Source organism: Hipposideros armiger, unplaced genomic scaffold (assembly GCF_001890085.2).
Source record: "Hipposideros armiger isolate ML-2016 unplaced genomic scaffold, ASM189008v1 scaffold_356, whole genome shotgun sequence".
In the NCBI taxonomy this organism is placed as follows: Eukaryota; Metazoa; Chordata; class Mammalia; order Chiroptera; family Hipposideridae; genus Hipposideros; species Hipposideros armiger.
The window spans coordinates 990,630-1,003,393 of record NW_017731706.1 but is presented as its reverse complement, the minus strand read 5'-3'; the positions used below and the strand labels follow the sequence as shown (position 1 = coordinate 1,003,393).

The 12,764-nt window shown below is 34.1% G+C and overlaps 1 protein-coding gene across 6 annotated transcripts in view; it reads left to right on the top strand.

The window, feature by feature from the left end:
• ARHGAP12 (Rho GTPase activating protein 12) overlaps positions 1-12,764 on the top strand; it is a 121,569-nt gene that overhangs the window by 86,019 nt on the left and 22,786 nt on the right. For 4 of the 6 annotated variants that reach the window (XM_019661638.1, XM_019661637.1, XM_019661634.1 and 1 more), the window contains 2 exons: positions 347-421; positions 7,406-7,467. In XM_019661638.1, the coding sequence (XP_019517183.1) occupies positions 347-421; positions 7,406-7,467 (137 nt within the window). The remainder of the gene's footprint in view (positions 1-346; positions 422-7,405; positions 7,468-12,764) is intronic. The other 2 variants (XM_019661635.1, XM_019661633.1) reach the window with 1 other exon arrangement.

Below are 12,764 nucleotides of genomic sequence, written 5' to 3'. Positions count from 1 at the left end.
GCAGTGTCGCTGGCCCTCATATGTGGGATCCGAACTGGGGCCCTCTGGCGTCCCAAGCCAGTTCTTAACCATCACGCCACTCGGCCGGCCCTGCATCATTTCTTTTGAGTAATTCTGTATGCAATATTTAAATTTAACTAATTGGTATACAATAGACTATTTCATAAACTTATGACTTTTGCAGTTTTCAAATCAGTATCATATTGGTTTTAGAGCTGAATATAGAAGGAAAATAACTAGAAAAAAAATTTCTTAGCCTTCCCTTTTAAGCTCTCCCACTGTGAGTAGAGGGAGAAATGTAATTATATAAAATAGAGTAACATTTTTCATTACTTATTTTTTATAGGAATCTCCACCTGCCTCAAAACCCTGCTTTCCTGAAAATGAAACTTCTCCCTCTGCATCAAAGCACCAAGATACAGTTAGTATGATAGCAGCTTATAGTATAATAAAGTCCAGCTATTTCAATCAGTTTCAATAAATTAATTTTCTCTAAGTATAATGTTTAAATATTGCTTGGGCTTCTATTAAATTTCATTGGTTTAAAAAAATAATCACAGTTAAAATAGGTTTAAATTAAAAATCAGATTTTATTGATTTTAAAGCCCCTTTTTGTGCAAATATGATTAATTTCTATACCATATTTGTAAAAGACAAATTTATTTGCTTTAAAAAATATATATAAAAATCCCTGTAGACTCCTACCAAATTATACTTTACCCTTTTTTCCTCAGCCATGCAAAGGTAAGAAGCATTTCCCTCCTTAATGAGCATAGATGCTGCTGTTTTTTTCTATGCTGTAAAATACATTGCCCAGTCTATCCCAGATGAATGTTGGACAGATGTAACTCACCTTTAAGTTTCCCCTAAACTGAAAAGCCTTCAAATGACTTCTCTTCAGACACCTGTCTTAACTGGGTTCGTGAAGTTTTACTTGATCTCTGTATCTGATGTCCCTCCCAGTCTTGCCTGTAATTCGCTGACCTTGCTGTTCCCCTTCACTGGTGTCCTGTTTTTGAATGAAGACTGAAATTTTTAGTGAGGACTACGAGACTATGCATGCTCTAGCTCTTGACCGCTTCTCCACCCTCACCTCAGGCTTCTTCGTCCTAATTTTTCCTCCTGGCTTGTTTTCCTCCGGCAACGCTGCTTTTCTTTCCGTTTCTCAAAGGAGCCTGCTTTTCAACTCAAGGTCCTTGCACTCTTGTTTCTCTGTCCACCTACATTTCTCTCCCACACCTTGGCCTGATTAACTTTTGTTTGTTCCTTAGAGCTCAGTTCAAACTTTGCTTCGCCAGAGAATTTTACTAAATCTTACAGATTTCGTCAGGTTTCCCTGTAATATTCTTCATAGCATTTAATTATGTGTTATCTGATTACATAAAATAGCATAACTCTTCATTTCTTGTATCTTCTAGGAACCTTGAACCCTCTATTAATGTCTGTCTTCCCCACTAGACAGAGAAAACCTTCATCAGAGCAGGAATGGAGTCACTCCAATACCTATTGCAGTGGCAGATAGTAGCTGTTCAGTAAATGTTTACTGAACAAACAAAATACATGAAACTTTGAAAGTTTTTTAAAACAAACATTTATTGTTACTTCCTTATCTTATGAAACTATAATAGACTGTTAACCTATTAGGATACTTCCAGTTTCTTAGTCAGAAGCAAGAATTTTCACAGATGTGGAAATTCACTTTTCTAACTCACTCTATTTTCTTACCTAGTCAGATCTTTCATGGATCATATCACATGTACACATTTTCTTCTGGCATTGCTCAGGCAGTTCCCCTGCCTACAATGGTCCTTGGCTTTTCTTAGTTACGCTCTACTTAAATCCTGTGCTGAGTCTTTAGAAGCCTTGCCAGACTAACTTCAGCGTGATAATGACCTTTTTGTCTGAACTCCAAAGTCACTTACTGCATTGAATGGTGTGAAATTTACCTCATGTACCTCTTGTCTCCCTACTAAGGTTTTAAACTCCTAAGGGATAGATAGGGACTATGTTCCCACTTTTTATCCTTTGCATTCTTTAACACGGTCCTGGGTACATAAACATTAAAGATAAAAGTGAATGTGATTTTAGTGGTTTTGTATCTAAGGTGCTGTTACCACAGTACTCTATATATCAGTCCATCTGGGAAAAAGCAGAAACTGTTTTTAAGTTATTTTAAATATAGGTAATATATAATTCTTAAGACCTTTTATAAATTATTTATATTTTGGTAAAAGGGAATTTCTAGGTAATCTTAGAAATAGGAATTTGTAAATGTTCCACATGGAATTACAGAGGACTGTTTACAAATTATTTCCCCATGCATTAGCCATTTTCTGGAGTTTGAAAGCAACTAGATCACCCTGGACTCATGGTACCCCCTGATGGCCAATGGAGGGAACTGCCTCCCCAATATTCTGTTTCATTCTTGGTGTAACTTCAGGTGAAAAAAACCACAATGAACAGCTGTTGTACTTCCACCTGAGGCCACTCTGATTTCACACGCTCTTTGTCCTCAGAATGGGGAATGCTGGGAAACACACCTCTTTCATGATGTCTTGCCCCTCCTCACTGAGGCTCTTGTCCCCCTTGACTTCTCCCTCCCTGGCCTTTTGCTCCCTCTTCTCCTTCTGCCCTGGTTCCACCGAGTCTTTCCCACTCTTACCCAGTCAATACAAGGAAATATTATTTTCCCTCTTTGTGAGTTAAAATCTGGCTGGTATAAAGCCTTAGTGGTAAGCAAAAGAAAGCTACAAATTTAGAAATGAAAATGAGATTATAACCAGTGTTAGCTATTGATATCATCTTAAAATTTCAGTGAATTCCCCATCTACCTCTTCAAACTCTTCTCTTTTTTGTTTTGTTTTTATAAAAGCTTTATTGAAATATAACTCACATATCATACAATTCACCCATTTAAAGTGTATAATTGAGTTGTTTGTAGTGTATACAGGTATGTGCAGCCATCATCACAGTCAATTTTAGAATATTTTCATCACTTCAGAAAGAAACCCGTTGCTCATTTGCTACCATGCCTCTACTTCTAGATTCCACCAAGTCCTAAGCAACCAGTAATCTTCCTGTTTCGCTAGATTTGCCTATTCTGAACATTTCATATGATTAGAATCATATAAAATATGTGGTCTTTAAGACAGGCCTGTTTACTTAGCATGATATTTTCCTTCAGTCTCTTCTAATCAAACCAGATTTAAAGTTCCATCCCTTAATATAAATTTTAAATGTGTTCATTTTTGTTTTATTTCCAGTTTTCAAATGCATTTTTGTTATTTTTCATAGTCCCTTCAAATCATTTTTTTAAAATAGGCAGTGTATGCATTTTAAAAATTTAATAACATATTTCTCTACAGTATGACTACACTACAGATTAAATACTATTTTGTGAGCTGATTTAAGAACCTAATCTTTATTTGTCCCAATGTGCCTATTGAGAATATGCATTTTAAAGTTCCAGATTACTGAATGCTGAATAAAATTTTAGAATATACATTTTGGAAACTTGAGCTGTTCAACCTGTATTTCCATATAAAAATGCATTACCCATTTTGGAGAAAAGGACATTTCACCATTTTCTTTTAACAAAATTATTAGTGGACTTTGTAGTTCTTTTCATTGAATAATACTATTCTAAAGCCTTTAAAAAAATTGAATATCTAATTTTTTAATATCAACTGGTTTAAAAATTTTTTTTTTCATTGAGGTGAAATTCATGTAATATAAAATTAACCATTAACCATCTTAGACTACACAGTTCAGTGGCATTTAATACATTTACAGTGTGTACAGCTATCCCTTCTACCTAGTTGCAGGACATTCTCATCACCTCAGAGGGAAACTCATACCCAGTAAGCAGTCACTCCACATTTCCTCATCTGCCCTCTCTCTCCCTGCTGTCAGCCACGAGTGTGCCTTCTGTCTCTGTGGATTTACCTGTTTTGGAAGTTTCTGGTTCTTTTTCAACACTATATCATTGTGCAAGTTTACTTTTTCTGCATAAAAAGAATCTTAGATAAAAGGATTATGATATGATTAACTGAAGATAAGGATTTTGATGGACTGTATTGATTTTGATACATACTACTTTTTAGTATTGGGAAGTGCCTATTTTACTAAATGAATGCCACATTGATTAGAAGTTCTAGAGCCTTCAAAGCATTTATGAACCTGTGAAAGTTTTCCCAAATTACTTAACAGAACTGACATTTTATTATCTTCTTGCCTTTTTAGGATAGGATAATCTTATTACAGTCTTTCTGATAAAAATTTAACCATATTTTGCTAATCCTTATTAAAACATTTCTGCTTGTTTTCAATCTGAAGTTTTCTTTGAGTATCAACTGTATTTAGATTGATATATTCATGTGTGAATATGTGCATTTTTACAGGATATAAGATATTATTTTACTAAACAACACAAAAGCATTGGTTGATTTTGAATCATATTAAAGTAGAGAAAGTGAACCAGATAGTTTGAAATAGAAATTTATCTAAATTTTCCCCCCATGTCTCTCACCTCTATAGCCAAACCTATATAATTCATCTGCCCATTTGGCATTTTTTTATGTCAGATTCAGAAACTTCAGTGTTTGAAAGTTAAAGCTTTCTTCTCTTATATTTTCTTCTTGTGATAGCACTGCCAATATGTTGGTTAATGTCTTCAACAAATATGTGTTGAACTACATGCTAGCTGCTGTACTGAACACTGGTCATACACTGATGACCACAACAGATGTGGTCCCCGCATACAGCCTGATGGAGTAGACAGTGGATAAATGATAGATATGTAGTTGTACTTTGCATTAAGTGCAACAAAGGAAACAAAGTGGGGGCAGTAGGAAATAATGAGATGGATAGAGGAGCTCCTACATGGGAGTGGTCAGGGAAAGCTTCTCTAAAAAAGTCTCATTGAAGTTGAGACACCACCATCGACCCAGTTGCTCACGCTTGGGAGTTTCCCCCAGATCTTGCCCCTCACCCTCACCTCCAGTCCCTGTCTATTCTGTCTTCTAAATCTCTCTAAAAGTTAGGTCCACTCCACTGTCACCGTCACTGCCCTAGCTCAGGTTTTCAACAGCTCTTACGGTGATTATTAGAATAGTTTTCTAGTTGGATCCTAGTCTGCCACCCTTTCCTAGTTCATTCTTTCTACTGCCTCATTACTTGCCACTTCACCTCACCCAATACTCGTGAAACTTAAAGGCTCTCACATATGGTACACCCTCTCTAGCTTCTGTGCCTTTGTACTGTGTTATTTTTATCTCCTGTTTCCATCGAGCTAACTCTTATTCTTTAGCTCAAGTGTCAGTCTCCAAAGCCTTCTCTTCTTCTTTCTTCCCCAGGTTGAGTTAGATAATACCTTTCTCATAGCACTTACCACATTGTATGGTAATTGTGTTTGTATTTGAATATTTTGGATATGGCAGATTTTGTTCTTATTTTATGTTCAAGTTAGAGTGCTTAATACTTAGAGCATTAGTACTTGGGTCTTGAGCCCTGTGAGAATTTTGTGAAAGTTCTGGACCCTTTCCTTGAATGGTGCATATACAGAGGGTTCCAAAAAAATGTATACACATTTTAAGAAAGGAAAAAACTGTTATTAAAATTACGCTGATGGTAACCACTTTGAGCACCTCTTGTAATTGCGGAAGTCAAATGTGACTTGTATTCATCTTTTGTTATTGGTATATGTTGAGTATTACAATGCTAATACAGTTTTCCTTTCTTAAAATGTGTATGCATTTTTTGGTGCCCTCTGTACTTGCACAATTTTGAACCACTTTCAATCCATCCATTAATTGAAGAAAGAATCTCTGATTTAGAGTCTCTCTCATCCTTAAGCTTAGGCTCTTGGTCACTACTGCTGTCCCTTCGTATTACAACACCTATAGTGTTTCTTTCCTGCCTCTGCTCTTGCCCTGCACAGTTCCTGCTTCGGCATTTTTTATAGGCTTGATTTCTACCTCTCAGCCTTTCCAGTTCCTGTGCTCACATAGCCAGTGCCCATCCTCTCAGATTAGTGTTGTTACTTAATTCCTGTATCATTGAAAGTTTTTTTTCTCTCTGCTTTTGATAGTAAATTGGGATAGTAAATGGGGAATATTCTTACTGAACATCCTATGCCTGGTTAGGTAATTGATGTTTTTGTTGAGAGGCAAGAAAGCGCTCTTATAAGATGTACTGGACTTGCATATCTAAGATCTAACCTATGCTTTATGAAAAAGTTATAGTAAAGCTTCCTATGAAGCTATGAGTATTTCCAAAGTTCCCAGTATACCAAAAATGTGGATCCACAACAGTTGGTTAGCTTTGTCTATAAACGAGTTTTTATCAGACCAGGCAAAATTTTCAGATATTACCTTTTAGATATTACTGAGAAAATACGTAATATTATGTTTACTTTCCATACAAGAAAGGTTTTTTTTTTGTAACTAAAGCACACGGAGAAAAATAGCTGAGATGTGAGTTAAATAGAAATAAATTCTGAATTGGTAATAATTTGTGTGTGTGTGTGTGTGTGTGTGTGTGTGTGTGTGTGTGTGTGTTTCGGTTGAAGCAAAATTGACTGGTCTGTCATGGACATACAGTGCTTCCTAATGTTGATGATTACTATAGGCACCAATTCATTTTGATTAAATTTATTTGACTATAGGAAGCTAAAGCAATGAGACAGTGCTTTTAAAATTCTACCTGGAAGCATTTTAAGATAACATTTAACTTGAGCACAGTGGCGTTTGCCTTCATAGGGTTTGATGATAAAGCTATGTCACTATTTTTGTTTTCAATTTTTTTTATTGTGAAATACACATTTTTTAAAATTAGTTTCAGCTGTACAACACAATGCATTAGTTATACTTTCTACCCCTCAAAGTGACAACCCCTCTTCCCTATTCCACCTCCCCACTCCCCTCCATATCATACATATCTATTACAATTCCCTTGACTCCACTCCCACACTATACTCCACGTCCCATGACTATATATATATTCACTTATAGTTGGCTATATCACTATTTTTGATATCACCTAATTCATTTTTTTGTGATATTTATCATTATAGCATTATATCAGTTTCTTTGAACAGGAAGTCATAAATCATTTTTCCAGTGCTGACTTGCAGCATTTATATGGAAATCCAATATGATAGCAAAATACGTTATAGCTGCTATGACTTGAGAAGAGGAAGTGTTTAATTATAAAATTACTGAAAATAACTTTACAGAAGTGGTTATATTCTTAATGTGCTCTAGAATGAAACACATTGCATACTAACTAATCATTTCTCTTAAGCTAATTTTTAGGTTATCAGATCATTTTGATTCTGTCATACATAAAAATAGGGACTTCATTATCTACATGAATGATATATATAGTGTATTACTCTGTTCCATAGGGTCAAGAGAAATTTGGATTATTGAACGTAACAAAAATTACTGAAAATGGAAAAAAGGTTCGGTAAGTACACAAATCACAAATATTGTGACATGTTTCATCTGATTGAAATAAATAAAAACTATGAATATAATTATATTCTAGTAGAAATGTTTAAAAGGTTCATAAGAATTTCAAATAATATATTTTCTGATGTATGTAGGATTGTCATGAAATATATGAAAATTTTCATTTTGACATTAAGATAATATTAAATTCAGAGATGATAAGGCAGAGGATTCTCAGCAAGCATTAGCTTTATTAAAAATATTTTTCAATAAATAATAAATGCACATGGCAAAAAACAAAGGTACACAAAGTATTTAGTCAAAAGTCAGTCACCCAGCCAACATTTCCTTCACCATAGGCAACCAGTTAAATGTACTGAGATACAGTGTTTTACTCCAGAGATAGAATATATTTCTGTGTGCATAGATTAATTTTTTAAACATAACCTTTTGACAGTTTAACTTGGAGATGGTTCCATTTCATTGCATGTAGAGCTGCTGCGTTTCTGACTGCTGCATAGTTACATATTGTATGGCTTTATCAGTTTATTTAACTATTATTTATTTGCAAGTATGTGAATATGCCTGTCTTTTGGGAGACATTTAGGATGTTTACATTTTTTCTTGTGCTATTACAAACAATATTATACCTAGCATCTTGCATAATTTATTTTGCAAATATGCCTGTAGAATAAATTTTACAAAAGTGGGATTGCTAGGCCATGTGCAGTGGTCATTTTGAGTGTTCCAAATTGTTCTCTGAGGCATTGAGTCAGCCCATATCTCCCAGTAGCAGTGGATTTCTTCCACACCTTTGCCATTTCAATATGCTTTCAAATTCTTTGATTTTTGCTAATAGAGATTAAAGAGAAAATGGTATTTTCATTTGCTTTTTGTGTATGTGTGGGGTTATAGTATCATAAGCCATTTGTATTTCTTTTTTGTTGTTTTTGAATTGTCAGTTCATACCCTTTGTTTTTCTATTGGGTTGTTGGCTTTTTTTGGTTCAAGTGTAATACCTCCGAATGAATTAAAGACATCAACTCTTTGTAAGCTAAGTTGCATTTTCCCGTTTTTAAAAACTGCTAAAATGCTATAATTTTATAGTCAAAATGAGATCAGTCTGTTGTTTAAGAAAGAGTTTAAAATTTACATGTAGCTGAGCTTTTTAGATTTGCTTTAATTGAACTGTCTCTGCCAGGTTTTAGTACTTAGAAGTTTTAAGTTCTCTAAAATGGCTTTACAGACACTACAGTTACAATATTTGTTCCTTAAACTGTTCTTTGGTAGAAGTCATTTGTAAATTGGGTCTTCATTTTTCTCTTTGTCTCTTTTGACATAGTGCAGATAATTCTTGGGATGTTTTGTGTGTTTTCATTGTTGTTGTTTTAACTGATAACTAGTCTTTTAGATTTTCTATTTCTTTTGGAATACTCATGGTGATTTATGTTTTTTTATTCCCTGAGAATATCCATTTCATCATCTTCAAATTTACTTATATAGATTTGAGCAAAATAGTCTTAATTTCCTGTATATTAGTGGTTCTCAAATATTTTATTCTGAGGACCCCTTTAAACTCTTAAAAATCATCGATCACTGCAAACAACTTTTGTTCATATAGTTTATAGATATTTACTGTGAGAAGTTAAAACAAATTTCAAGAACATTTATTAACTCTTAAAACTAACAACCTGTTACATTTTAACATGGATAATATTTTTATGAAGAAAAGCCCTAGTATTTTTTAATACAAAATTTTTTTCCATGAGAAGTATGACATTGTTTGACATTTTCACAAATCTTTAATATCTGACTTAATGAAAGATAGCTGGATTCTCATCTTTGCTTGCAGTCAGTCTGTTGTGACATATTATTTTGGTTGAAGTATGTGAATAAAATCCTCCCTTACATAGATAAATTTGGAAAAGGGAGGAATATTTTAATAGCCTTCTCAGATATCTGTGAATATATTTCTGCTGCAGCAAAACTCCACAAATGTTAGTTGCAATGAAAACTGAAAAACCATAAATAAACTTTCATTACTAAGTTACATTAAAATCCATGGGTCTGTGTTGCACTTTGAATGAATCTTTACCCATGCATAATTTTGCAGTATCTTGTAGGTCATTTGGAAAATACTGGTTTACTAAGTTTGCTGATTGTCAAATGTTGACATTTTATTTTGTAATATCACAGAATCACAAATCAGTCATATCAGAAAAGTCATTAAGTATTGGAAAATTGTCAACTTCATAGTGGCAGATATGTCAAGTTTTCTAAAAACTACTTTCTATCTGAAAACTTTAATTTTTTATTGTCAACAAATGTGTTACGTGTCATTCAGTGATTCCTGGCCACCCCATGAATGGGTGATGTCCACAATGTCCCACGCTCAACAGCCCTGCCCAACTCCTGTGGCTTCTTTTGTGGAGTCAGTTCATCTCATATTTGGTCTTCCTCTTTTCCTGCTGCCTTCTATTTAACTCAGCATTATTGTCTCTTTCAAAGAACCCTGCCTTCTCATGATATGCCCAAAGTAGTACAACGTCAGTTTTGTCATTTTTGCCTCCATCGATGTTTCAGGCTTAATTTGCCCTGAGACCCACTTGTTGTCTTTTTGGCAGTTCACAGTATCTGTAGAGTGCTTTCCAACATTTCAGATGAATCAGTTTTTTTCCTGTCAGCTTTCTTCACTATCCAACTTTCATATGCTTACATAGAAATTGGGAATATGAGCGTGTGGATGATCTTAGCCTTGGTCTCTAATGACACACACATCTTTGGTCTTCATGATCTTGCCTAATCTTCCATTGCTGCCCTTCCGTGTCTCAGCCATTTTTTGATTTCTTGTCTGAAATCTCCATTTGAATTGATGCCTAAACCAAGGTAAACAAAATCTTTAACAATTTCAGTGTCTTCATTGTCTATGTTAAAGTTGTGTATTTTCTGTAGTTGTGATTTTTGTCTTCTAGATGTTCAAATGCAGTCCTGCTTTGGCACTTTCTTCTTTCACTTCCATCAGAAGTCATTTCAAATTATGGCTACTTTCCACCAGTAAGATGGTGTCATCTGCATATCTTAAGTTACTAATATTTCTTCCAACAATTCTCACTCCTTCTTCCTCTGAGTCTAGCCCAGTTTTTTGTATAATGTGTTCTGTGTACAGATTAAACAAATAGGGAAATAAAATGCACCCTTGTCTCCATCTTTGCCTGTAGGAAACCATTCTGTTTCTCCATATTCTGTCCTGACAGTAGCTTCCTGTGCAGAATACGGGTTGCACATCAGGACAATCAAGTGCTGAGGCGGCATGCCCATTTCTTTCAGAGCAGCTCAAAGCTTTTCATGATCCATCCAGTCAAAAGGCTTTACTGTAGTCTATAAAACATATACTAACCTTTTGAAATTCTTTGCAGCACTCCAGTATCCAGCAAATGCTTTCAATTACAGTAGATCTCAAGTGCATCTTTCTCTCCTGAATCCAGCTTGAACATCCTACATGTCAACAAGCACTATCATTTTATTTTCTTTGAAATGACAGATTTATTTTTGAGATCATCATTTATTTTTGATATAATGTCTACTTGCCAGATAATCAAGTCTAAATAACAAAAGTATGTCCATCAGTCTTTTTTTCAGGAAAAAAATTGTGTACCATGAAAAAAATGTGATAAATTCTCCTTGCAGTTCATGCACACAAGTGTTTCAGTCTTTGAGGCAGTTATTGTTAATTCACTGTTCAAATATTCAGTATATATGTTCACATACATATTTATTCTATACTTTAAAACATTTTTTTGTACTCTATAAAAAGAAAATGCAATTTATTAATAACTTATACATTTCACAAGGTACAGACTGCCATATTAAAGCAAACATTTTTAGTGGCTGTTCCTCTTCTTTTCTTACAATATGAACTCAGCTCTTTGAACCCAATCCTGCCCTCTGTTGGCTGCTTAGATGAGGTCCTAGCAACTTTGAGGGCTGAGGCTGCAGGAGAGATGGGAGGGTCAGGTCCAGTCTTGACGTGACTTCTTCTTTATACCCTAAGTTATAAAACTCATGTTCAGCTGGACTTCAGATGGTTCTCTAGGTTGATCTATAATTTGGTTGTAATTTTAATGTATTCACGGAAGGAAGCAGGCACATTGTTTACCTACTCCGCCATCTTGGATATCCAGGTTTTTCGTTTTTTTAAAAATTAAACTAAAAAAATTTATTTGAAGTGGAAATATATTTTAGCATTGTTCAGTGCAGAACGTCAGTAGATACTATCTAAAGAACTAGAATATTGAGTATAAAATAAATTTACAAATAAAAATAAATCCTTCCAAAATATTTTGAGAGCCACACAAGACAAAATAAATTGAAAATGTAACAAACTGATGACAAAACAAGTGCCAAATATATCTGTCATCTCAATATCAACAAATTTAAGTGGACTATACTCAGCTATTGAAAGAAAAAGGTACTGAGACTGAAGCACAAAACAAACCCCACTAAATACAAAAGAGACATCTAAAATATTCAGAAAAGTTGAAAAAACCCAAAAATTAATGTCAAAGATATAAAAAGTAAGCAGGAATAGGAATCTTAATAACAGACACCTTCAATTAAGCGTAAGCATTATGCATCATAAAGCTGAGTACTTTAAAATGATAAATCACTGAGAATAGATCCACTATGACTATTAATCATTAAGAATAACCTTTCACAAGATAAGTTGCATGAACAACCACAAGCAGAAAATAAAAGGAAAAATAGAAACTCAGTAGTAGTAAACATTTTTTTTTCTTTAAATATTTTTTTTTATTTTTCAATTACAATTGACATACAATATTATATTAGTTTCAGGTGTAAAACAAGGTGATTAGACATTTATATAACTTATGAAGTGATCACCCCAATAAATCTAGCACTCAAGTGACAAGTAGTAAACATTTTTTAACTTAAAAAATTTCCCCATTTTATTGAGAAATAATTGACATACATCACTGTATAAGTTTAAGGCATACAACATGATGGTTTGATCTACATATATTGTGAAATCAGTAGGTTCAGCTAACATCCATCTTCTCATATAGATAGAATAAACAGAAAAGAATGGAAAAAAATTTTTCTCCTTGTGATGAAAGCTCATAGGATTTACTCTCAATAACTTTGTTATATAGCATATAGCAGTGTTAGCTACAGTCATCATTTTGTACATATTTTTTCTAGTACTTATTTATTTTATAACTGGAAGTTTTTACCATTCGACCACCTTCCTCCAATTTGCCCCCATCCCCTCCTGCCCCCCACTGCCCCCGACCC